Source organism: Rhinolophus sinicus, chromosome 4 (genome assembly GCF_057876585.1).
Source record: "Rhinolophus sinicus isolate RSI-liver-muscle chromosome 4, RSI-T2T, whole genome shotgun sequence".
In the NCBI taxonomy this organism is placed as follows: Eukaryota; Metazoa; Chordata; class Mammalia; order Chiroptera; family Rhinolophidae; genus Rhinolophus; species Rhinolophus sinicus.
Window position 1 is genome coordinate 54376223 of NC_142504.1, and position 26272 is coordinate 54402494.

The 26272-nt window shown below is 37.9% G+C and overlaps 1 protein-coding gene across 22 annotated transcripts in view; it reads left to right on the top strand.

The window, feature by feature from the left end:
• SUGCT (succinyl-CoA:glutarate-CoA transferase) overlaps positions 1–26272 on the top strand; it is a 743714-nt gene that overhangs the window by 601109 nt on the left and 116333 nt on the right. For 18 of the 22 annotated variants that reach the window (XM_088797848.1, XM_088797837.1, XM_088797840.1 and 15 more), the window contains one exon: positions 18798–18861. In XM_088797848.1, the coding sequence (XP_088653974.1) occupies positions 18798–18861 (64 nt within the window). Of the gene's footprint in view, positions 1–18797; positions 18862–24307; positions 24954–24988; positions 26265–26272 lie in introns of those variants that run through there. The other 4 variants (XM_088797828.1, XM_088797829.1, XM_088797839.1 and 1 more) reach the window with 4 other exon arrangements.

A 26272-nucleotide genomic window follows, 5' to 3' on the forward strand; every position in this document is an offset into this window, starting at 1 on the left:
TTGCCAAATGAAACACTGATACTTATAAAACCCAGTGATTTAGTCAGGGTGGTATCAGCATTGGGGTAAACAGACCCACCATACAGAACTAACAGCACAGAAACAAACCCAATGTGTTTAGAAATGATCTACAACAGAGCTGGTATCGCAGATTCATGAGGAAAGGAAGGACTGCTCAAAAACTCAAAAACCGTCTGAGGGGAAAATGAAATTGAATTCCCTTTCACATCATACATAAAATTCAATTCCAACTTTCAAAAAACAAAATATGGAAGACCAAAATTAAAAAATATATAAAACTTTTCTTTTGCGATAATTACAGAATCTCATGCACTTGTAAGAAATAACACAGAGAGCTCCCACCACCCTTTGGCCAGTTCCCCACGGTGACCCCTTGCAAACCTACCTCAGAGTTCACAGCCAGGCTAGTGACTGATACACTCAGGATGCAGAACAGCTCCATCACTAAAACCCCTCCTTCAGCCCCTTTATAGCTGCACACATTGTTCTCTCCTCCACGCGCATTCCTCCTCTAACCTGTTGTCTATTTCTGGAGTTTTATCATTTTAAATATGCTATGTAAGTGGACTCATACACGTGTAACCTTCTGGAATTGGCTTTCTTTTTCACTCAGCATAAGTCTCTTAAGATTCATCCAAGTTGTCACATGAATCAATAGTGTGTTCCTTTCATTTGCCTAAGAGTGTCCCACAATGTGGATGTGCTGCCAATGGCTTATGGATGCTTGGTTCTAGGACAGCATTGTTGTTTCCAATTTGGGGCTGTTACAAATAAAGCTGCTATGAGCATTCATATGCAGGTTTTTGTAGGAACACAACTTCTCATTTATCTGGAATAAGTGCTCAGCAGTACAACTGCTGGGTTGTATGCAGCTGCATGTTTGTTTGTTTATTTATTTATTTAATTGTAAACTGCCAAACTATTTTCCACAGTGCCTGTATCATTTTATATTCTCACCAGAATGCATGAGTGATCTAGTTTCTCTTTGCCATTATTTTCTGTCACTTTAAAAAATTGCAGCCATTCTGATAGTGTATATAATATCTTGTGCTTTTAATTTGCATCTCCCTAATGGTTAATGATATTGAATGGTGCTTATTTTCCATCTTTATACCTTTTTGGTGAAACATCTGTTTATGTCTTTTGCATATTTTTTAATTAGGCTGTTTGTAGTTTTACTGTTAAGTTGTAAGAGTTCTTTACATCTATACCACATAGTAGTCTTTTGTCAGATATATTCCTTGAATATTTTTTCTAGTCTGTAGCTTTTTATCTCCTTAACAAGAGGTTTTGCAGAGCAATCCTCAAGATTGCTCCTAAGATTTTATAATTTTAAATTTATACATTGAAATCCATGATCCATTTTGAGTTAATTTTTGTATAAGATACGAGATTGAGCTTGATGTTCATTTTTACTTTTTTCCTTCAATTGTTCCAGTTCCATTTGTTGAACAGGTTATCCTTCCTCCACTGCATTTACATCTTTCTCAGAAATTATTTGGGCATCTTTGTGTGCATCTGTTTCCGAGTTCTCTATCCTGTTCCACTGATCTGTGCAGCCAAGCCTCTGCCAATATCACATTCTCTTAGAGGCTATGGGGTATACCTTAATATCAGGTAGACAGATTCTCTTTCACTGTATTCTACTTTCTAGATTGTTTAAGCTATTTTGAGGCTTGTATCTGCCCATATACATTTTAGAATAAGCTTTTTTATTTCTACAAAATAAAAAATAAAAAATCTTTGCTGGGATTTTGTTAAGAATTGCACTAAACCCATGGATAAATTTGAGGAGAACTGACTTCTCTACTATGCTGACCCTTCAAATCTAAGAACATGGCATGCTTCTTCATATACGCAGGTCCTCTTTGGCTGCTTTCACCAGTATTTTGGAATTTCCAGCATATAGTCTCTACATGTTTTGTTAAGTGTGTATCTAAGTTTTTCATTTTCTTTTGAGTGATTGTTAATGATATTGTGTTTTTAATTTTGGGTTCCTCATGTTCATTGTTGGTAAACAGAAATGTGACTTATTTTTATGTGTTGATCTTGTGACCTTGTAAACTCATTAGTTCTAGGAGTGAACATTCCTTGGAATTTTCTATGTAGACAGTCCTGTCATTTGTATGATTTCTTCCTTTTTTTAATATTAGTTGCAGGTGTACAAAACAACATAATGATTAGACATTTACACCCCTACAAAGTGATAACCCCCCCCCAAGTCTACTACCCATCTGACATCATATATAGCTGTTATAATACCATTGACTATATTCTCTATGTTGTACTTTACATCCTGTGATTAATATATACATTTCTATATTTAAATATAGTTGACATTCAATATTATTTTGTATTAGTTTCAGGTATACAGTGCAGTGGTTAGGCACTTATATAATTGATGAAGTCATCCCCGCGTAAGTCCAGTACCTATCTGACACCCTATGTAGTCTTTATAACATTATTGATTATATTCCACAAACTGTCTTTCACATCTCTGTCACTATTTTGTGACTACCCATTTATGCGGCCTAATCCTTTCTATCTTTCAAATCCACTTCCATCTAGCAACCATCACTTTATTCCCTGTATCTATGGGTCTATTTCTGTTTTGTTTGTTCATTTATTCTGTTCTTTAGATTCCACATATAAGTGAGGTCATATGGTATTTGTCTTTGTTAGTCTGACTTATTTCACTTAGCATAGTATCCTCTAGGTCCATCCATGTTGTCACAAATGGTAAGATTTCATTCTCTTTTATTGCAGAGTAATACTCCACTGTATAAATATTCCACAATTTCTTTATCTAATTGTCTATTGATGAGCATTTTGTTTGTTTCCATATCTTGGTTATTGTGAATAGTGCTGCAGTAAACATAGGGGTGCATATATTTTTTCGAATTAGTGTTTTGGGTTTCTTTAGATAAATACCCAGGAGAGGGGTTGTTGGGTCATAAGGTAGCTCTATTTTTAATTTTTTGAGGAACCTCCATACTGTTTTCCTAGTAGCTGTACCAATTTACAATCCCATCAACAGTGCATGAGGATTCCCTTTTCTCCACAGCCTCGACAACACTTACTGTCTGTTGATTTATTGATGATAGCCATTCTGACAGGAGTAAGGTGGTATCTCATTGTGGTTTTTATTTGCATTTCTCTGATGATTAGTGATGTTGAGCATCTTTTCATATGTCTATTGGCCATCTGAGTGTCCTATTTGGAGAAATGTCTGTTCAGGTCATCTGCCCATTTTTTAATTGACTTGTTTGTTTTTTTTTGGTGTTGAGTTGTATGAGTTTATATGTATATAAAAACTCAACAATATAAACTCAACACCAAAAAAACAAACAATTCATATGTATATGTCTTATATAGTAACCCCTTATCAGGTGCATCTTTGGCAAATATTTTCTCCCATTCAGTAGGATGGCTTTATATTTTGTTGATGGATTCATCTTGTGAAAAAACTCCTTAGTTTGATGTAGTCCCATTTATTTATTTTTTTCTTTTGTTTCTTTTGCCCGGGAGATACCAAGTTCTGACAATTATGTTCATGAACTTGTTGCAACGATGTTGCTAACCGTTTTTCATATCAGAGGGATTATTCATTATGAATTTGTACCAACTGGGTAAACAGTTAACCAAGTTTACTATCTGGAAGTGCTGAAAAAGCTGCATGAAAAAGCTAGGTGAACTGAACTTTTTGCCAACAATGCATGGCTCTTGCATCACGACAATGCACCAGCTCACATACCACTGTCTGTGAGGGAGTTTTTAGCCAGTAAACAAATAACTGTATTGGAACACACTCCCTATTCACCTGATCTGGCGCCCAGTGACTTCTTTTATTACCTGAAGGTAAAGGAAATATTGAAAGGAAGACATTTTGATGACATTCAGGCCATCAATGGTAATACAATGACAGCTCTGATGGCCATTCCAGAAAAAGAGTTCCAGAATTGCTTTGAAATGTAGACTAGTTGCTGGCATCAGTGCATAGCTTCCCAAGGTGAGTACTCGAAGGTGACCATAGTGATATTCAGCAGTGAGGTATGTAGCACTTTTTCTAGGATGAGTTCGTGAACTTAATTGTCAGACCTCTGTATATAAGTAAAAATATTACTAAGGGGGTCTTACCTTTAAGTTTTTAGTCCATTTTGAGTTTATTCTTGTATATGGCATAAGAAGATAGTCCAGTTTCATTTTTTTTATGTGTATCTGTTCAGTTTTCCCAGCACCATTTATTAAATAGACTGTCTTTACCCTAATGTAAATTCTTGTTTCCATTGTCATAGATTAAATGACCATATAGGCCTAAATTTATTGCTGGGCACTCTATTCTTTTCCATTGATCTATGTATCTGTTTTTATGCCAGTACCATACTGTTTTGATTACTATAGCCTTGTAGTATAATTTGATATCAAATAGCATGATACCTCCAGCTTTGTTCTTCATTCTCAGGATTGCTGTGGCTATTTGGAGTCTTGTATGGTTCCATATAAATTTTAGGATTATTTGTTCTAGTTCTGTGAAAAATGCCATTGGTGTTTTGCTAGGGATTGCATTGAATCTATTTATCGCTTTGGGTAGAATGGACATTTTAATTATCTTAATTCTTCCTATCCATGAGCATGGTCTATGTTTCCATTTATTTGTATCTTCTTTAATTTCTGTCTTCAATGTTTTGTGACTTTCTGAGCACAGGTCTTTTACTTCCTTGGTTAAATGTATTCCTATGTTTTTGTGTTTTTTTTTTGATACAATTGTAAATGGGATTTTTTTCTTAATGTCTCTTCCTGATAATTTGGTATCTGTTTATAAAAATGCAACTGATTTCTGAATATTAATTTTTTATCCTGCTACTTTACTAAATTCATTTATCAGTTTTAATAGTTTTTGATGGAATCTTTGGGGTTCTGTCTATATAATACATGTCATCTGCAAATAATGACAATTTTACTTCTTCCTTTTCCATTTGGATGCCTTTTATTTCTTTTTCTTGTCTTATTGCTATGGCTAGAACTTCCAGTACTATGTTGAATAAAAGTGGTGAAAGTGGGCATCCCTGTCCTGTTCCTGATCTTCAGGGGAATGCTTTTCGCTTTTCGCTATTAACTATGATATTATCTGTGGGTTTGTTGTATATAACCTTTATTATGTTGAGCTATGGTCACTCTATTCCCATTTTGCTGAGAGTTTTTATCATAAATGATGCTGGATCTTGTCAAATGCTTTTTCTGTATCTATTGATATGACCGTCTGATTTTTTTGTTTTGTTTGTGTGGTATATCACATTAGCTAATTTATGTATATTGAATGAAATTTGCATATTAGGAATGAATCCCACTTGATCATGGTATATGATTTTTTTAATGTATTGCTGAATTCTGTTTGCTAATATTTTGTTGAGGATTTTAGCATCTATTAATATGTTCATTAGGGATATCAGCCTATAGTTCTCTTTTTCTCTAATGTCTTTGGTTTTGGTATCTGGGTAATGGTGGCCTTGTAGTGAGCTTCGGAGCCTTCCCTCCTTCTGGATTTTTTGGAATAGTTTGAGGAGAATTGGTGTAAATTATCTTTTGAATGTTTGCTAAAGTTCAGCTGTGAAGCCATCTGGTCCAGGACTTTCGTTTGTTGGTAGCTTCTTGATTAATTATTCAATTTTGTTGATAGTAATCGTTTTTTTCAGATTTTCTGTTTCATCTTGATTCAGCCTTGAAAGATCCTATGCTACTAGGAATTTATCTATTTCTTCCCAATTGTCCAATTTCTTGGCATATAATTACTCATAGTATTTTCTTAAATTTTTTGTTTCTGTTGGTCAGTTGTCACTTCTCTTTCATTTATGATTTTATTTATTTAGGTCTTCTTCTTTTTCTTGATGATTCTGGTTAAATGTCAATTTTTTTCATCTTTTTACAAAAACAGCTCTTTGTTTCATTGATCTCTTGTATTTTTTTGTCTCTATTTCCTTTATTTCCACTCTGACCTTTATTATTCCCTTCCTTGCACTAACTTTGGGTTTATTTTGCTATTGTTTTTCCAGTCCCTTATGTGTAAAGATAGGCTGTTTATTTCGGATTTTTCTTGTTTTTTGAGGTAGGCCTGCATTGCTATGAATTTCCCTCTTTGGACAGTTTTTGCTGTGTCCCATAGATTTTGCATTGGTTTGTTTTCATTTGCATTTGTCTCAAAATATCTTTTGATTTCTTCCTTGATCTCATTATTGACTCATTCCTTATTTAGTAGCATGTTATTTAGTCTCCAAGTATTTGTGTGTTTTTCAGTTTTTTTCTTGTAATTGAGTTCTAGTTTCATATTATTGTGGTCAGGGAAGATACTTGACATGTTTTCAGTCTTCTTAAATTTATTGAGACTTGTTTTATGGCCTAATATGTGGTCTATCTTGGGAAATGTTCCATGTGCCCTTGAATAGAATGTATATTCTGCTGCTTTGAGGGGAAATGCACTACAAATATCAATTAAATCCATCTGGTCTAGTGTGTAATATAAGTGTGCTGTTTGCATGCTGATTTTCTTGCTGAAAGATCTGTCCACTTGTGTCAGTGGGGTATTAAAGTCCCCAACTATGATTGTGTTATTGTTGACCTCTGCTTTTATTTTGGTCAATATTTACTTTATATATTTAGGTGCTCCTATGTTGGATGCTAAATATTTACTAGGGTGTTGTACAATTGTTAGAGTGTTCCCTTTATGATTATGTAATGTCCTTTTTTGTCTATTGTAGTTTTCATTTTAAAGTCTAATTTTTCTGATATAATTATTGCTACTCCAGCTTTTTTCTCTTTTCCATCTGTGTGAAAAAATATCTTTTTTGATCCCTTTGATTTCAGTCTGTGTGTCTTTCGATCTGAGGTCTGTCTCTCATTAGGTGGTATGACAATTACTTTTTCAAACTTGCCACCATGCACTTACATTGGCAGCACTGTGCAAACAGCTTGGTAAGGTTTCATAACCTTGGTATATCAGTGTCTCACAGCTGTGTTCGTGTGGACATGTGGTGGTCTTGCTGAGTGGCGTTCATTATTGTTGTTGTGTGTTTTTATGTGCCGTTGTGAGAATGTCTAAGCTTGAATTAGAGCAACAAACATTAAATTTCTTGTTAAACTTGGCAAGAGTGAAAGTGAAATCAGAGACATGTTAGTCTAAGTTTATGGGATAATGCCATGAAGAAAATGGCAGTGTACAAATGGATTAAACGTTTTGCTGAAGGGAGAGAATGTATCACTGATGAAGAGAGGTCAGGGTGACCAGTAACGAGCAGAACTACTAAAACACTGCAAAAATTCGTCAAATTGTGTGTCAAAATTGTCAGCCGACAGTGAGAATCATAGTAGACCAAGTAAACATCAATAGAGAAACAGTTAGGAAAATCTGGACTGAAAATTTTGGCATAAGAAAGACGTGTGCAAAAATGGTCCCAAAGGAGCTCACTGATGAACAAAAGCAAGAGAGAGTTGAAGTTTGCCAAGACCTTTTGGAGAAGCAAGACGATGTTTTGGGCTGTGTTATCACGGGTCATAAAACATGGGTGCACCAATGGGACCCTGAAACAAAGCATCAAAGTGCACAATGGAAGTGAGCCAATTCTCCATGACCAAAAAAGTTCCGTCAGTTCAAATCAAAGAGCCAAAACAATGTTGATAACCTTTTTTGATATCAGAGGGATTATTCGTTATGAATTGGTACCAACTGGATAAACAGTTAACCAAATTTACTATTTGGAGGTGCTGAATAGGCTGCACTGTGAAAAAGACGAAAATGACCTGAACTTTTTGGCAACAATTCATGGCTCTTGCATCATGACAATGCACCAGCTAAAATGGCACTGTCTGTAAGGGAATTTTTATCCAGTAAACAAATAACTGTATTGGAACACACTCCCTATTCACCTGATCTGGCCCCCAGTGACTTCTTTCTTTACCTGAATATAAAGGAAATATTGAAATGAAGACATTTTGATGACATTCAGGCCATCAATGGTAATACAATGACAGCGCTGATGGCCATTTCAGAAAAAGAGTTCCAGAATTTCTTTGAAGGGTGGACTAGGTGCTGGCGTCAATGATAGCTTCCCAAAGGGAGTACTTCGAAGGTAACCATAGTGATATTCAGCAGTGAGGTATGTAGCACTTTTTCCAGGCTGAGTTCGTGAACTGAATTGTCAAACTTCGTATGCATGGGTCTTATTTTCTTATCCATTCAGCTACCCTTTGTCTTTGAATGGAGAATTCCATCCATTTACATTTAAAGTGGTTTTTGATAGACACATAGTTATTGCCATTTTATTCTTTATATTCTTTATCTTTGTTTTTTCCTGTCTTCTGTTTAAAGCAGTCCTTTTAACATTTCTTGTAATACTGACATGGTGGTAATTAATTTCTTTAGCTTTTTCTTGTCTGGGAATACCTGTGTCTCTCCTTCTATTTTCAGTGATAAGCTTGCTGAGTAGAGTAGTCTTGGTTGTAGGCCCTTTTTTTCATTATTTTGAAATTTCCTGCCACTCCCATCTGGCCTACAAATTTTCTATTGAAAAATCAGCTGATATTCTTATGGGAGCACCATTGTAAGTAACTAGTTGTCTTTCTCTTGCTGCTTTTAGGATTCTCTCTTTGTCTTTAAACTTTGCCATTTTAATTATGATGTGTCTTGGTGTAAACCTGTTTAGGTTCATCTTGTTTGGGTCTCGCTGCTCTTCCTGGACTATTTCCTTCACTAGGTTAGGGAAGTTTTCTGTCATTATTTCTTCACATAGGTTCTCGATCTCTTGCTCCCTCTCTTCTCCTTCTGGTACTCCTGTGATATGAATGTTGTTATGCTTGATGTTGTCCCACAGGTCCCTTAAACTATCTTTTTTTTTTTTTTTTTTTCCATTCTTTTTTCTTTTTGCTGTTGCACGGGTATTTTATGCTACCTTGTCTTCTAAATCACTGATTTGATCCTCTGCTTCATCTAAGCTGCTGTCAATTCCTTCTAATGTCTTCTTCATTTCAGTTATTGTATTCTTTATTTCTTACTGGTTCTTTTTTATGGTTTCTATGTCTTTCTTTATGCTTGCTATCTCTGTTAAAATTCTCACTAAGTTTCTTAACCATTCTTATAACCAGTGTTTTAAACTCTATTTCTGGTAGGTTAGTTGCCTCCATTTCATTTCATTTCATTCTATTTCTGGAGGTTTCTCCTGTTCTTTTACTTTGGACATGTTTTTTTTGTTTCCTCATTCTGGTTGTCTCTCTGTTTGCTTCTACATGTTAGATATACCAGTCTTTGCTGAGTGGCCTTATGTAATATGTGTCCTGTGTGGTCCAATGATGCAGTCTTCCTGATCTCCTGTGTGTGTGTAATGGTAGTGTCTCTTGAATATGTTGTGTGTGTTCTCCTGTTGTAGTTGAGCCTTGGTTGCTTTTGGCACATCAGTGGGTGGGATTGACTTCCAGGCTGACTGACTATGAGGTTTGGCCATGCTCACAGCGTATGAGCTGCTGTATGGAGGCAGACCTCTCAGAAGAAATTTCACCCCCATGGGCTCTTATGTCTGTTGAGACCCATCTTTGGGTGTGACACTTGTGTGGCTACTCAGATAATGCTCTGCTGTCATCTGAAGCTGGCCTCTGAGTGTTTGTTTCTGGTGTCTCTTGGGGGGGACTCTTATGCAGACCAATTTTTGCCTTGCCTGTTCCTGGCCTGCAGCTACCTGGTGAGCGCCAGAAAGCTATATGTGGTTGACTGGTGCCTGTGCTGAACCTGGAGGCATGTGGGAGTGGCCTCGCCACAAACCAAGGCTGGCTGCCCCCAGTATTTTGCCCATGGCACCTCATCAAAAGGTCCAGGACTCCCCATGCCTATTGCCACCCACCAGCTGTCCGTAAGGCATAGCTGTTGAAAGAGCCTCCTTAGTTGTGTGGATTGGGCTGGTTAACCCAGTGTTGAGAGTGCCCTTGGTGATGCAGCATTAGCTGGGGGGGGGGGGGGTAGCGAGGGGCAGAATCCCAGGGAGTCACAAGACATGGCTAGTGGTTTTTAAAAAGTTAATGCAGATTCAGTTCTTGTACGAGTGCTGACCTATGACCACATTGCACAGCACCCTGAGAACACCGCAGCCAGCCACCGCTTGCCTCGGGCTCACAAATCCCCAAGAGCTGCCCAACAGTGGTTGCAGTGCAAGTTTTGGGTTACTGTCCACCACCAAAAGCTCTTTGGTCTGTTGCATGCCTTCTGCTGCTGTAACACTTGTGTGGCCAGCCACTGCCCGTCTCAGGCCTACAGGTCCCTGAGAACTGCCCAAGAGACTCTGTGGCACATGTCTTGGGTCACTGCCCACCACCCAATATTTCCTGGCCCCTCATGGTTTGTCTGCTGCTACAGAAAGCCTTCCACAGCCTGTGGGGCCAGGAGCAGCCCAGCCGTCAATAATTTCCCGAGCAATGTGGCACCAATGATTCGGGGGTGAGGATCCAGTGAGTCACCACGGCAGGGTGCATGCAGATTCCACCAGACTAACGCATTCCAGACTTGGCCCTTTGGGGAAGGGCTCAGAACAGAAAAGATGGTGTCCTCCTGTGGGCCACATATGTGCAGTCTCCACACGGGGACAATAATGTCTCCTGTCCCTCCAGCCCTCTCCCCAAAGCCACCCCCCCAGTCTCACCTCCCTTATCTCTGGGCCTCTCGAGTTGCCACCCTTCCACCAGATACCAGGTGAGTGGTTTCAAGTGAGTGAGTCTGTGTGTGGGCTCTGTAAGAGGGTGTATGTGTTTCCAGCTGCCTTCTGTCTCATCCAGATGGGCAGACAGAGTCCTCACTGATTTTCACTTCCAGAGCCCTGGGCTGGAGAGCTCAGAGTGGGGCTGGGACTCTCCCTCTTCTAGGGTGACTTTCACTATGAAGGTATTCCCTCCCGGTGTTTAATCACTATTTGTAGGTTTGGGACCAGCCTGTTTTGCATCTCTGCTCCTCCTACCAGTCTCGGTGTGATCTCTTCTTTATATCCTTAGTTATAGGGTTTCTGTTCAGCTAGACTTCAGGTGATTCTTGAGGTTGATTGTTCTATAATTTATTCATAATTTTGGTATGATCCTGGGATGCAGTATGCATATAATTTACCTAATCTATCATCTTGCACCTGTCTCTGAGTTTTTCCTTTTAATTTTTTCTTCCTTTTATTTTTTTTGTATTTCTTTTGATATTTCTTCCTTTTATTTTTATTTATTTATTATTTTACTTCATCCTTTCCCATCTGTATGCCTTTATGTAAATTATGTCTTTATTTCTCAATGTATTACAGTAGCTAAAACTTCTAGTAATACGTTGAATACAGTGGTGAAATCAGACATTTTTGCATTGTTCTCAATATTTGAGCAAAAGCATTTCATCTTTCACCATTAAGTATGATGTTACCTTTAGGGTTTTCATAGATCCTCTTTATCAAACTAAGGTAATTCCTCTCAATTCCTAACTTGCTGTGAACTTTTATTATAAATGGCTGATGTTAAAACTCTTATAAGATAATTTAGGAGAGTAGGGAAGAAATTTTAAAATATGTCATAAAAACTGTAGAACATAAAAGAAAAATTCAATAATTTTGAGAATGCTGAAATTAAAAACTTATGTTCATCAAAACACCACAAAGTGAGAAATGAAGCCATAGTAACTCAATTTATGTTTCAATGAAGATTTTGTAACCAGAATATGTAAGGAACACTTATGAATCAATAATAAAAAGGTAATTTAGCTAATAGACATGCAAATACCTTGAACAAGCATTTCACTGAAGAGGAAATATGAATGGCTATTGTAAGCAGGGAAAATATACTTAACTCATTGGTAATCAAGAAAATGCAAGTTAAAGCTTCAATAAGATACCACCTTGCAGAGATTAGATTGGAAAAACCTAAAAACTCTGGTAAATATATATATACACACACACACACACACACACACACACACACACACACACACACACACAGAGGGTGCCAAAGAATGTATACACATTTTAAGAAAGGAAAAATCTAGGGCCAGCCCTATGGCTCAGCTGGTTGGAGCGCTGTGCTCCTAACGCGAGGTCACTGGTCTGATTCCCACATGGGCCAGTGAGCTGCGCCCTCTACAGCTAAGATTGTGAACAATGGCTCTCCCTGAAGCTGGGCTGCGGTGGGCTACCGTGTGCTGCCAGGAGCAGCTGGTGGCCAGCATGAGTAGCCAGCAGCCAGTGTGAGCGGCCAGCAGCCGGCAAGAGTTGCCGTGAGCTGCTGTGAGCAGCCGACCCATGACCGGCAACCGACTGCCTCAGGCCAGGGGTAGCGCAAGGCTCATAATACCAACATGGGCCAGGGAGCTGTGTCCTACACAACTAGACTGAGAAACAACGGCTTGAACCGGAGTGGTGAGGGGAGGAAGAAGAAGGGGGAAAAATTGTATTAAAATTATAGTAATATATACCAGTAACAAAAGATGAATACAAGTCATGTTTGACTTCTGCAATACAGAGGTGCTCAAAATGGTTAGCATCAGTGTGATTTTAATACAGTTTTTTCCTTTCTTAAAATGTGTATACATTTTTTTGGCACCCTCTGTGTGTGTGTGTGTGTGTGTGTGTGTGTGTGTGTGTGTGTATATCAATAAAGTTTTGCTAAGGATGTAATGCAACTGAAAATAATACTCACTGTTGGTGAGAATGGTTGGTACGCCATTAAAAAAATAATTTGCCATTACCTAACATGTATCCTGTGTCTTAGTTGTTCGAGCTCTAGGTATATGCCATAGAGAAATTGTTGCCCAAGAGATAGGTTAATAGCAGCATTGCTTGTCATAGTAAAATAATGGAAATAATATAAGAACAAAGTGGATTAATAAATTGGTATATTTATATAATGGTATACTTTACATTAACAGCCAAAATTGACCCATGGTCACGAGCTCTAAAATGGAAGAATTGCACAAGTAATGTAAGAGAAAAGCAACTCAGAGAAGAAATACACACTTATTATTTTATTGATATAAATGTTGTAAATGGGTGAAAGCAATCACTAAATTATAAGAGATACACACTTTTGGTGTGTAAATATGTAAAAAGTAAGGAAATGATAAAAAATTGAGGAGAGTGATAATTTGAGGATGGAAAGGGGAGTTATTGGGGCAAACTTGGAGTTTTAAACATTTTGATAATATTCTATTTCTCAAGCCAGATGTTGGATAGGATTTTATTAGTATTCGTTAAGCTTTGTATTTATATTATAGTACATCTTTGAATGATTAATATTCACATTTTTTAATTAGAGAAAAGAGGGAAAACGCTGTGTTGTGTGCATTAGCAGAAGAATAGGTTGTTACAGTAATTGTTTAAAAAGAAATAAGAAACCCCAAAATGTAGTGTTTAAATCTGATCTTTATTATCTAAGTAAAGCTAAGAGTTTACATGTCTAGTTTTTCATGAATTTATGTTTTTGCATTTTTATGGCCATTGTTTTAAGACACAGTTGAATTAACTTTTAATGTATTAATTGTAAGTCATGCCTTCAGTTATGTCACTTTCCAACTATTACTCCAAGGTTATTGTCCTCTTAAGCTAAAGAAATGACTAAATTGATAAAATGGACAATACAATAAATGATGTTACACCAATAGTTTTTTGCTTTCAAAAGTATTATTTCATGTTTTGGAAATAGTTTTCTGAGTTTTCCCAGTGAAGAAGAATGCTATCATCATTTTCTTCAAGTGTAGTAGATTCACTTTACGTGTATAGTATATGTGCCCATTGTTTCTGTGAATTCATAGGTCACCCTTTCTGACTTTTAATAACGGTAAGTGACCATGCAGAGCCTCTCAGCATGGCCTCTGGATGGTCTTCAGATGTGCAATATCTAGGACAGATTCAATATCACCTGGAAGATGCATTAGGAAACTGAGGGAATTGCCAAGCGACACTGGATCTTGATAACTAAGTTTATAAAAGTGAATACATTTTGGAAGCCCAGTAACACAGTTCTGTGTCTAGATAACTATTAGATAGTAGTACTTCCTTTTTACTGATGAGAGTTCTGAGCCTAGATACTAAGTGCCTAGCCCAAGGTCACCTGCTGGGTTTGTCTCCTCCAAATCTGTGCCCGGGTGGGGCCCAAATCCTTCCTCTTTTCACAGCGTTTGTATCTGTGGTATCCAGGATATCCTTGGCTACCTATGAAGGAGCAGTTCCATTTATTAACTAATTGGGCTGCATGGTGCCAAGCAGTCCAGACAGTTCGTTTGGCTGATTTTCTTTCCTCAATGAATTGACTAATTTGTTTTACAGAATTGACCACATCAGCTAGTTATTTTAATGGTAAATCAAATTATGCTCATTCATTTTTTTCTTTTACTAAGTCTCCAACTGCCGGGTACCTGGCTGAGAGTTTAGGGTCAGACATATGTACATTATCATCCAAGGTCAGCCACTCATTGATTATGAAATCTTGGGCAAGTACTTGACCTCTTTAGACTTCCATCACTTTATCAGTGGACATGCAGATGATAGTAATACCTAGTTTAGTTAATGAGAGGGTTAAATGGACACAACCCATTAGCTCCTAACTCCATGCCTGACCCTAGGAGTTTTGTTGAGAAATAGCTGCTGTTATTTTGTTCATTATTGTAATTGTTAACCTTAATGTTTTATTTCAATATCACTTTTGTTCCAAGACTTTTACTTGCCTCCTTGTCCTATATCCTTCAGCTTCCTTCCAGAGGGAGCAGAGGCACTTTCTTGTTCCTTATTGGACATTGCTCTGTCATTATGGAGTTTAAACTGTGTTATACAAATAGGCTCAGGTCTCTAATTCCCTACCCTTTCTTCTAATTATAGGCACTTTGAATGAAGTTCAGTCATCTTTTTATCACCAGCCCCTTCATATAAGCTAGTACATAGATCTTCTGTGATGTTTGTTAAATTGAATTGACTAGGTCATGCCTCTATTCACAGTGAATGGATAGATCAGTTCTCTTTTGTGAATCATTGTTAATAATATTGATAGTGTTCCATTGATTTTTGATGTGCTCTTTACATGTGTCATTTGTATAGGTCATTTAATATTGACGCTCTATCAATTTCTTTTTGTTTTAATACGGCTTGCTACTTCTACTCTCGAGTTTGAATATGCCTTGCTACTTCTACTCATGACCGAGATCTCTTGCTTTCTGTAAAGATTTTCACTGACTATATAATGGATAGCATTTTTTATTTTACAGAATTTTTTTTCCAGTCATTCCTGCCATAGGATTTTATAAAAAGATTTTCTTACTTTCACTTAAACTTTTATTTCCCACATCAATTTAAGGTATACATTTTACTCTTTCCCCCATCATTAATACATTACCATTTGACTCTGTCATTAGGCTGTCAATCTGTAAATCTCTTGAAGAAGAAAGAGAGGACTTATTTTTAAATAGGCCTGATACTTTTCTAAAGAGGTTGGTGCACTGTCTACAATTTTATTCTTGTCAAGAAAATGCTTTTGAAATTTCAAGAAGAAGAAATGAAATTTAGAAAAGCTACTGAACCAGGAAAGATGTAGGGGGGATAAAATAAATTTAAAAAGGACAAAATCCACTACAAAGTTCTAGGGAAGGTCCTTTCCATATTTCAGAATAACTAAATATGTAATGAAGAATATCCTGAATGGCCAGAGTGAGGTTCTAGGCAGGAAATTCTCCCTAAAGGAAAATGCTGGTTGAACCAAGGTCTGTATTCCATGGTTGGTGGTCAGAAAATGAAACACTATTAAATTTGAATTTCTAAGTTGAAGGTACTAGAGATTGGGATGTTGAGCCTGAATGAGAAAAAGAAAAGGGAACATTTACTCTCCATTCTCAAAGAAATGTGGTAAGTGGCAGTTCCTCCCTCTCCAATGAAGTTAAGATGAGACAATACGCCTGACATGCAGCAGGAGAGATTTATGCTAAAATCCAGACAGACTGCCTGAGCTCAGAGATCATTGAATACGTTACTAAGCAGAGCAGGACTCGTCCCACAAACAAGTCTGGAGAGTTTTCCAGCATTCCGAATCATTAGGCAGGGTTTCCAAGGACAGCACTACCACAGCCTCAATTGTTCTCTGAGATAATCTGACCTGATTCACGAAGAAAGCCTATGGAAGTCTATCAACTTCAAACTTTATGTAAAAAAGTGGATGGAGACCAAACAGGGGGATAAGGCAGTTCTTTCTCAAGACTGGGACTCAGACTATCCCATTTGCCTCATAACTGTACAAATGCTCCAACAAATGAGAAACTGCAGTGAGCTTTCTTTGCCAGACATCGGGAGAAGTTATATTTCTGCTTAAAACAGAATCATTTTCAATGCAAAGAAATTGATAGGTAAGATGACAAAGTTTCATATCGGGAATCACATCTATAGACAGCATTGGGGGGAGGGCTGGAGGAAGCACGCTCCTGAAGCTGCTGGCACGGAAAACTTCAATCAGCTGCTCGCTTTTGCTTCACAAAACTTTGACATATGTCCCTTGACCTTTACCAACTATACCCTTTCACGTTTGATACTTCACGTTTGCTGCATGATTACAATGCAGCGCTAATTGATTTCGACACTATCGGTTGAGTTATATTTAGCTAAGAACACTCACTTTTGTCTTTTGTGAGTAGCACCGCAGTGTTATTACAAAGAGGTAGTCAGGAGGGCAAGAGAGATACGAGAAGAATGATTCAGTGTGCAGATAATTGTTTCGAGTGAAATTTAGCTCGGTATTTTTGTTCCTGTCCTCAGAGAACTGAGATTTAGCACCGCGGTGGCATTTAGCCCCCACCCCCACACAGACGGGGGCTGTGCTGGGCGGGCGCTAAGAACGAGCCACTCCAGAATTAAATTATAGCACAGTTCCAACACCGGCAAAAATTTTCTCTGTCCAGCTTTGGGTGCCAAACTGGTGATTCCAAAAGAGAAGCAAGGGATCCCTAGAAAGGATCTCCATATGGTGTGACGTCACCCTCAATGACGGGGGTTGACATGGTTGTTTAAAGAGCATGTCACCCAAAAAGTGGTAACCATTTCCAAAGAAAACAGTAAGCATATTTAGCCACAGCAGAGTTATAGTTCTAACCTTAAAAAAGTCACCTAGGAGGTTGTCTTTTTGATGGTTTATTCCATAATGGGACCAAAAAGCTCACTGGAAATGAATAAAACCTGACACTTGAGCTCTTTCCCTGTGTTTTCCAAGTGAGAAAACATTTTTACTAGTTTATTTATTCTATGCTCTTTTGCTCTGTGAGAAGATTATATAAGACTATGAATATGCAAATTTTGCTTTCACTCCAGGCTCAAAATGCTATAGAACCCTTACAACTTGCCATTCTTTGAGATGTTGGCATGAAATTGTGCTTCATGAGTGACCTGTACTACTGGAATACTTCTGTCCTTTAGATCCACATACGGAACAGGAAGAGAGAAGCTCTCCATTTGTTAGGTAGTGCCGGTGAAACACAATTCATGTGTAAGCCATGCATATGTCTCACTGAATAGACAGTAATAGTAATAGTACATTGAATTTTGGGGATTCTTTGAGACAGTATCCCCAGATAGCCTCCAGTTGTTAAAAAACAAAGAGCTAAAAGAAAAAAAGGAAATATCTTAGTAGCATTTTCATTTGTGGGATTATAAAACATTTTGCATCCAATAATTCGGCTTTTGTGTCTGGTGTCTAATTCCATGTCCTCTCATCTCATCCTCTTCCAACAGCTGGAGGGTACTTGATCCCTGGCAGACTTTGTTTTCCTGCCCACCCCATAGGAAAAGCTACACCCCCTGTATGCCAAGGATTTCAGTAGCTCTGATTCAGTAGTCAAGCAATTCAGCAGCGGGTCCCATTTCTGCTGGCTGGGCACTGAAACATTGCCCCTGTCCCAGTAACTGGCTTTGAGTCTTAACCCCGAGACCAAGACTACCTTGCGTTATTGATGGGACACCAAATACCTCTCTTGGTCCCAGTGCAAAAGAATCTAGTCAGCCCTCTAAGATGAGGTTACTGGCTTTTTTTTTCTTAGTTGTCTCCCCCACCCTGCCCGCCCTCCACTGACTGCAAAATAGTGGAGTCCTAGTTGTGAAACCTAGTCTTACGAGTAAGGTCCTACTACCACTGAAAACATCTCTGGTTTCAATCTCCTGCTCAGGCCTCTGACCTGTCCCTCCTCTGGGGTATCTGTCAGTGGGCCCTGCTCATTGCTTCTCATAGCAGCCCTGAATCTGCCCACTGCCAGAAGTCACTGGGCTTTCTGATACTCGGATTCACCTTTCACACTGGACTGACGCCCCACACCTTCCACCGAGTAAACTGACAGGAGCACATCTGCCACCCCAGATCTGGTTCCTTCAGTCTTGTTCTGCAGTTGAGCTTGGCCAAATCTTGCTATGAAGTAATGCAGGAAGAGGCTGAGCTTTAATAGTTAAAGGATCATACATACATGAAAGGGGGGAAATCATACCCTATATTTAGGAGCAATTAACGTTTTTAAGAGTGGGAAGACGATAAAAATGTAGTTTGCTAATCATTGAGTCTTCTATTTTTTTTTTTTTTGGCTTCACTTAGTGTAATATAAAATGAAACATGATTTTCATCTCAAATATTTGCTTTCAAATGAAAATTTCAAGCATCTCTGTGTTTTTCAATATCTGTATTCTATGGTCTCAACAGCTGGCTTTCCATCTACCTTGAGATTGAAGATAATTTCATTTTGTAATGTATTTTTCTCTCTGTTTTTACATTTTAAGGTGTTACACAATGGCCTCGTTATGGAAATGAAACATCCGACTGTGGGGAAGATATCAGTCCCAGGTTTGAAATTTTTTATTTTTCTTAACACCTACCTTAATTAATTGTTCCCTATGCTGATCACACAGGTAGCTGATGATCCCCCAAACAAATTGTCAAGACATTCTCCAAACTTTTCATTTTGGATAAAAGAATCACATCTACAAGAATGCATGCTGAAGCTATAGAACTGTCTTTGCTCTAAGGAACACCCGATCAGCTTGGTGCCAACAAAATGCTCGTATTACCTAACTCCATTTTGTGTAGTTATGTACTCACAAGAGTACATTACATAGTTGCCAACAGAATGATAATGATAGATATGGCAAATATTATGAAGTTACGCATGGTTCATATGAGAATGTGAAAGGAAGCCTTAATAGAGGTGGTATCCAATGAAGGCTATTGGCTGGTCAGGCCGGGGCATTTTCTTTCCAAACTATGGTTCAGGGCATTGATTTTAGTTTTGCAGATCAAGAAACTAAATGTTTTCAGTAAACTCAGAATATATTGAAATTTTGTAACTTGACTCACACCAAACTCACCAAAAACATTTTGGCCTGAGCCAAAATGCCAACTTTTTTACTTCCAGGGGGAGTTCTCTTTCCTTGTAGCCAGAAACCTCATGCCTACTCTCAGAGTGTTCAAACTGTACTGAGAGCGTATGACCAACATGTTACTACCCACACACTTCTCTAGTGATCATAATATGACCATCCCTCAGATCTGTTGCCTCCGCTCTGGGCATTGCTGGAAAAACACTCCACATTCTTCCTCACTGTGTCCCCATTTTCCAGACTATATACAAACCATACACTTATTTTTTTCTTTTCTTCTGACAGAACATAGTGAAATTAGTTAGGATGTAACTTTGGTCATTGTTGTCCTGAAACTATATCCTTGTCACCTTGCTTGAAATTTGGGTATTTCCCGAAGTCCTCAATCACGGCAGTTAACTGGCATTGAGCATTTACCTCTACAAGTTTTGGGTCTCATTTATTGAATAATTGCATTGTTAATTTCATTCTAGATGTGATCTAATTTTAAGATTTGGGATCAGCCTGACAATAATGTCCCAGAACAGATCAGGTAATGACTATTGGCATGTAAAAAAATAATAATAAGAGGGAACTATGAAGAATAAATCAAGTTGAATAGAAAATTCTAATGCATAGGAGTATAAGGAACATTATAGCTGAATTAAGGAAGGTAACTAAGAGAGAGAGCAGGTGTGGCATGTCAGAGATTGGGATCACATGTTAACATGGAAATACTATATCGTGCAGAATGTGGTGAAGAAAACATGCTAATAAAGGGTAAGGAAGTTGTTTATTAATTCATATTATTGAGCATATAGTATGTACCAGGCAATGCTTTGGGTCCTGGGAATGCAAAAATAAACCAGACTACTTGGCCCCTCACCACATGGATTGCATACTCAATGGAAAGTCTGATGATAAAAGCAAGCAACAAATGTTCCCATAACTGTAAGTTATGATAAGTGCAAAGAAGGGGAATTAATATTGTGCTGTCATAGTGAATAATGGCAACAGAAGTGACCTATGTTAATTTGGTTGATCAGAGAAAGACTCTCTGATAGGATGTTTTGTAAACTGGGAATTGATGGATAAAAAGAAGTCGACATTTGGAGAGTCGGGGAAGAGCATTCCAAGCAGAGGGACCAGCATGTGAGAAGACCCCAAGGTGGGAAAGAGCTGGGTGGTTTTAAACCAGTATGAAAGGTGAGGAAAGAGGACAGGAAATGAGACTGAAGAGAGAGGCAGAGCCTTGAAGCCCCACTGAATTTGGTTTCACTCTATTTTTAAGCAGGAGAGTGAAATGACACAATTTACAACTTGAAGCAGGGAGTCGGGTTAGGAAGTTATTATAGGAATTCAAGTGATGATATCTTAAATTTGGATAATGGTAATAGCAATAAAAACAATGGCCTTGTCAAAAAAATGTAATCACAGTTCTTTCAGTATAAAAAGACTTCAAGAAAAATTTTGTCCAGTAGTTTTTAATTTTAATTTTTAAACAGTGGAACTCATTTTCCAAATGAAGTCTCAATACCTAACACAGATCAAAACAGTTTTACTGATTGATAGGTTAGCATTCCAACTGTTTAGCTTTCTCCCCCTGCTTCCATCATTCTAGTATCCTCCAAATGCCTCCTTAGAACCATGGGCCTGGAAAAACAATTCCAGAACCTAATTTAATTCCACACATTTACAAATGAGGTAATGTAGTCATTGATATCCCCAACACAAGAGAAGAAAGGGTAAACATTTGAAAGTTAATACAACTGTTAGCATGATAGTAAGGAATAAAGTAACTCAGTGGCCAACCTAGAATGAACTCATTGGATGCAATACTCTCTCAATAAATCAGATGTGAATTTGCTCTTTCCTGGTAAATAAATGAACAATCAGTCTCAGGAAGAGGAAAATATTTTTTTCAGATTCCTAAAGAGGAAAGCATACCCCTTTGGTTCACTTTAATTTATAAGTGTATCTGTTAGCTATTGTCACAACAATGCTGTGTAACAAATAACCACAATAATCTCAGTGGCACTAGAACAGAAGCATTTATTTGTTCCTTGGATGTGGATCTGCGTGGAGGATGGCCAATCTGGGCTGGGTTTGCCTGGGTCTCACAGGCGCAGGTCTGGCACCTGGTGAGGCTGGCTTCTCACTGTGAGTTAGGCTCAATTCTGCTCTGTGTCTCCCATGTGATTCTCATGGCAGTGGCAGTGGTAGAAGAGCAAAAAGCCAAACAGAAACTATGATGCCACTTAAGACCTTCTGCAGAACTAGCAGAATCCTTCTGCCCGTATTGTATTGGCCAAAACAAGTTCTAAGCTGTATCCCAAGAGGTGGGGAAATATATTTTTCTTTTTAAGTGAAACTGCAAAGTTACATGGCAAAGGCATAGGGAGGGGTAAACTACTGGGGCCAAAAATTCAACTCACCACCATAAAATTCTTAGATCTATAACAACATTTTCTTATCCTTTATTTTTATCTTTATTTCTCTTTGGAAAATTCTATTTTTGTTTCTTTAATTTCTGTAGGACTTAAGCATATTTTCTGTGTCTATCTTATTGACTTACCGTATATTGTTTCTATAGAATTATCAACATAGGCAGTCTCAGACTTGAGATGAAATGGATGTGTTTAGGTTATTTTTGGAATTAGTGTCTGATTTATCTCAAGGGCAGCACATCTGGACTGTCCATGAAATAGGAAAGACAATTCTGCTTGTAGACATCAGGTAAGATGGTGCTATTGTTTCTTCTAATTCAGTGTATCCCAGTAAGAGGTCAGTCAGATAGGATAGGAGTTGTTAAATTCAAAGGGAATTTATCAGTAAATAATTAACAATTTTCCCATGCATTGCTCTTTTCACTGATTTTATTTACCTATAAAACTTCAAGGGATGTCCCCTTTGGACACCTCATGAATGCTGGAGAAATAACTCAGATTCTCCCACAATGCTTCAGTGAGGTGACTCTGCCAAAACACCTGAAAAGTGGGTAGACTTAAAAGCGATTTTATGCTACACTGTTTGCTGCTTAGCCAGTGGAGATACATTTTTGAATTCATTAAATGTAGGTCTACAGATTTACATATATATCTGCATCTTTACATTTACAGTAAAAATCCTGTTAACATTACTTAAAACTACTTACCTCTATTTCTTCTGTTATTAGTGAACTTCTTGTAACTTCTTGTGATATACTGAATTTTCTGTATGTTGTACTAATTTGCCTGAAGCATTTTTCTTCATAGTTACTAGAAACATCTCTTGAAGAACAGTGATAATTCTTATGTAAGGCTGATTACACCCTTTTCAGAGATGTAGAAATCCACAGCATTCCCTCAGATTCTCAAATTAGAGTTCCTATATACTCCTAATCAATTAATACTTAAATGTTCTGATCAACCAATGTTTAATATGCTTTGAACAGGGATGGGAAATTATTTACCCATTTACTCCAGAATTCTTACTGGCTACTTAAATAATTATTGAAAGCATTTAATACATTGTTACTATATTTGCAATCATTACCAATATTAAAATACAACAAGTAGTATTATCTAAATTATCTCCTTTATTAATTAATATCTATTTCCGTATGATATGAGAAATACTCCCTTTTCATATCATTTTCCTACCACCTTGAATCTACAGTAAATAATTAAGAAAAACATTTCATTTGCATATGTATATGTCATCATTAAAGCATGCAAACTAGTTAGTGCTCATGAATTATCTCTGAATATGATTTGTGGTTATACTAGTGCTGTTGTTTTTTATTTCAGATATTTTTCATGAGACTAGTCTTTCACCTGAGCTTTAAAGCCTACTTTACAATTAAAGGTGGAGAGAAACTAATAAAAATTTATTATTAATGGGAGTATAAATAAGAAAATATATCATCCTTTTCTTTGCCAGGCTTAAGTATTCTAGTGTTCTAAGAATCCCCAATAAGGGGAATAGTCATTCATTTTAGCTCGCCATTAGTGACAGAAGTGTCAGCACACTGGGCACAATGTACTAATATGCTCATATTTAATTAACACAACCTAATTGAGTGCCAAAACTTCAAACACACACTCACTCACAGCCACACCCACAGAACTGAACTCATTAAACCTATTGTCTTCCACATGTTACACGAAGCTCTGGTGACAGAGCCAGATCCGAACAGGTCCGGTCACTCACAGAGCTTACGCTACCACTGAAAGGCAGTGTACAATAAATACACAAGGTGGGTGAGTATTTCCATGGAAAACCAGAGTCTACAGTGTGATGCTCTGGAAGCACCAACCAGGGAGACCTCACCTAGTGTGTGGGACCAGGAAAGGTTTTCCTGAGAAGTGAAATGCAAACAGACGCGCAAACAATGACCAGGTATCAGCTGGGCCAAACAGGTGTGGGCTGAGGGAGCACTGTGGAGCCCTGAGTTCTGGTGCACTGGAGGAGCTGCGAGGGGCTCAGATGGAGAGAGCAGGAGGGGCGGGCTCTCAGTTACTCTAGGCAGGTAGCCAGAGGCCAGAAGAATGGGACCTAAAATAGAGCTAATGACCAAATTAAATGCAAATCAAAATGTAACGGAAACTGATGCTCGGGTCTCCGAGCTCTCTCCGATCTAGAGGCAAAGGTGGGACTTGGAAGAGGAGGTTGGCCAGGAACCTCAAACCCAGTTGGGCAGAAGTTTCACTGATTGCTTTTAGGGGTCATTTCTACAAAGCTGCTGAGTTGGTTGAAAATTTTCGTGAAACTCATAATGTTCTGCATTTTAAATTGAAAGTGATAAAAATTTGTCATTGCTAATTACTGAAATGGAGAGATACTTTAAAGTTCATACCACAACATTTCTTCAGCAAGAGATTGGCCATTCTATAAACATCACCTTATTTGTGACTTTACTGGAAAGATCTTACATTAGTTGCTACATTCCACAGGATGGCCAGTTTCCATCGAGCCGGCCACCGTTTGCATCTCTTTGTGATGCTGCTGGACAGGGTGAAGAGTGCTGTCCTTTCACGGCCGGTGCAGAGAGCTGCAGCAGCGCTCTGGGAAGTCCTGTAGTGACGAGTGTGTCAGCGCTATGAAACAGAAGCGGTCTCTATGCATGCAAAACGATTTCAAATTGTGTTCCCCTCGCCTGCTGGTCCCCTGATGTGTGTTTTTCAGAAAGCAACTCTAAGTTCTATTAAATAAAACTTTTCCTAAGTCTTTTCCTACAGGATTTTAATATTCATACTTGGAGCCTGCTCCAGTTTTTCCCTAGTGGGTGTTGGATGCAGGAAGACAGTCACCACTGTGAATTAATGTAGCTCAAACCAAATTATTAGAATATTGATGTCTGGATTGTATAGTGAATTTTTAAAAACTTGAATGTTCTTTATTTTATTATTCGACACATTTTATTTCTGAATGTTTTGCAACTTTATTGAAATGATCTAAGACATCTTTCTTTTGTAAGCTCCTGGAGGGCAAAGATGCTGTCATGTTTTTGTGATTGTTGTATTGATATTATTTTTATTCCATAAAATTGATCATCTTTTACAGAAATTTAACATCTCAGCATTAAAATGCCTTTAATATTTGCTGACGTATTATACTCTGTTTTATCCCTACAGTTTTCTCTGTTATCATGCAGTCCAGAATCGTCTTTGAATATTTCTTGGATACATGCCAGTTATCTGGCAATAAATCTTTCAGCATTTAATGTCACCGAAAATATCTTTACATCACATTTGTTTTGAGATGATGATTGCTAGGTATAGATATGAGCTTAACAATTGATGGCCTGAAAAACCAGGAGGCTTATACTGAGTACAAGGCAAAAGCTGCCTGCAGAAGAGTGAAGTGGAGGAATGCTGGGAAAGACCCACATCCCAAGGTGTCTGTGCCAGGCTGCTAATGCTGAGGACAGGCCAGGAGAACCGAGGCCAGCCTCCTGGTTACTGAGATGCTGTCATTTTAAATCTCACCAGCATCCTCTGTACTACGTACTTAATAGATATTTTCTGGATGATGATTAGAATAAAAAACTATTAGATGAAAATCACTGAAAAGATGATTTGTGACAATTTTAAGCAATATGCGTTTTTTTAATGAACAGACTGGCTACCTGTGGAAGTTATGTGCGATTTAGTTTACTCCTTTAGTTTGTTTCTTCTCCTTTAGTCTCTTGTGTGGTTACAAATCTTCCTCTTCTGGGCTACACAAGACTTCACCTTCACCTTTACTTTTAGTTTTTCTGTTTGTTTGTTTGTTTGTTTTTTTGTTTTTTTTCCCCTTACCTAGAAAGTTAGACAGTGTTTCTGAAATCTCATGTCCTCAAAGTGCAGGTACATTTCTACAATGGATAACAACAATGGGGAAAGTTGTCAAAAATCTCAATGGAGAAAAAGAAAAATTAAGAGGAACCAAAGTTTCAGCTTATATCCCTCCATAAAGTTTAAATATATTAGTCCTGAGAAGGAATTCTAAGTAAAACCAATCTGAGAGTAAAAGGTGGGATAAGTTCCAGGTAGAAAAATCTTTCAGTTGACAACAGGAAGAGTGTAAAGTTTTCATGTAGTGTGTAGTGCATAATCTGTCTTCTAGAAAGAGCATACCCCTTCAGGGAGCAGGGTAAGCTGTAAATAGAGAAAAGGGATGAAAGGAAGATTCTATGGTGTCAACAGAATAGAGAAAGCTGGCAGGGAAGTGAATTTTCAAATAGACTAGCCATGGCACTTCCCAAAGTCCTCAATTATTTTTACCTTTATGAAACCCTTAATGCACGGCAATGTACTGAGAGGTAAAGAAGTCAGTGTATCCTCAGCTGACTTGACCCTGAGTGCCTGCAGACTTCTCTGGAAGCTGCATGGCCATGAGGTGGGTGGTACACATTGCTGCCTTTCAGTGACAAATGA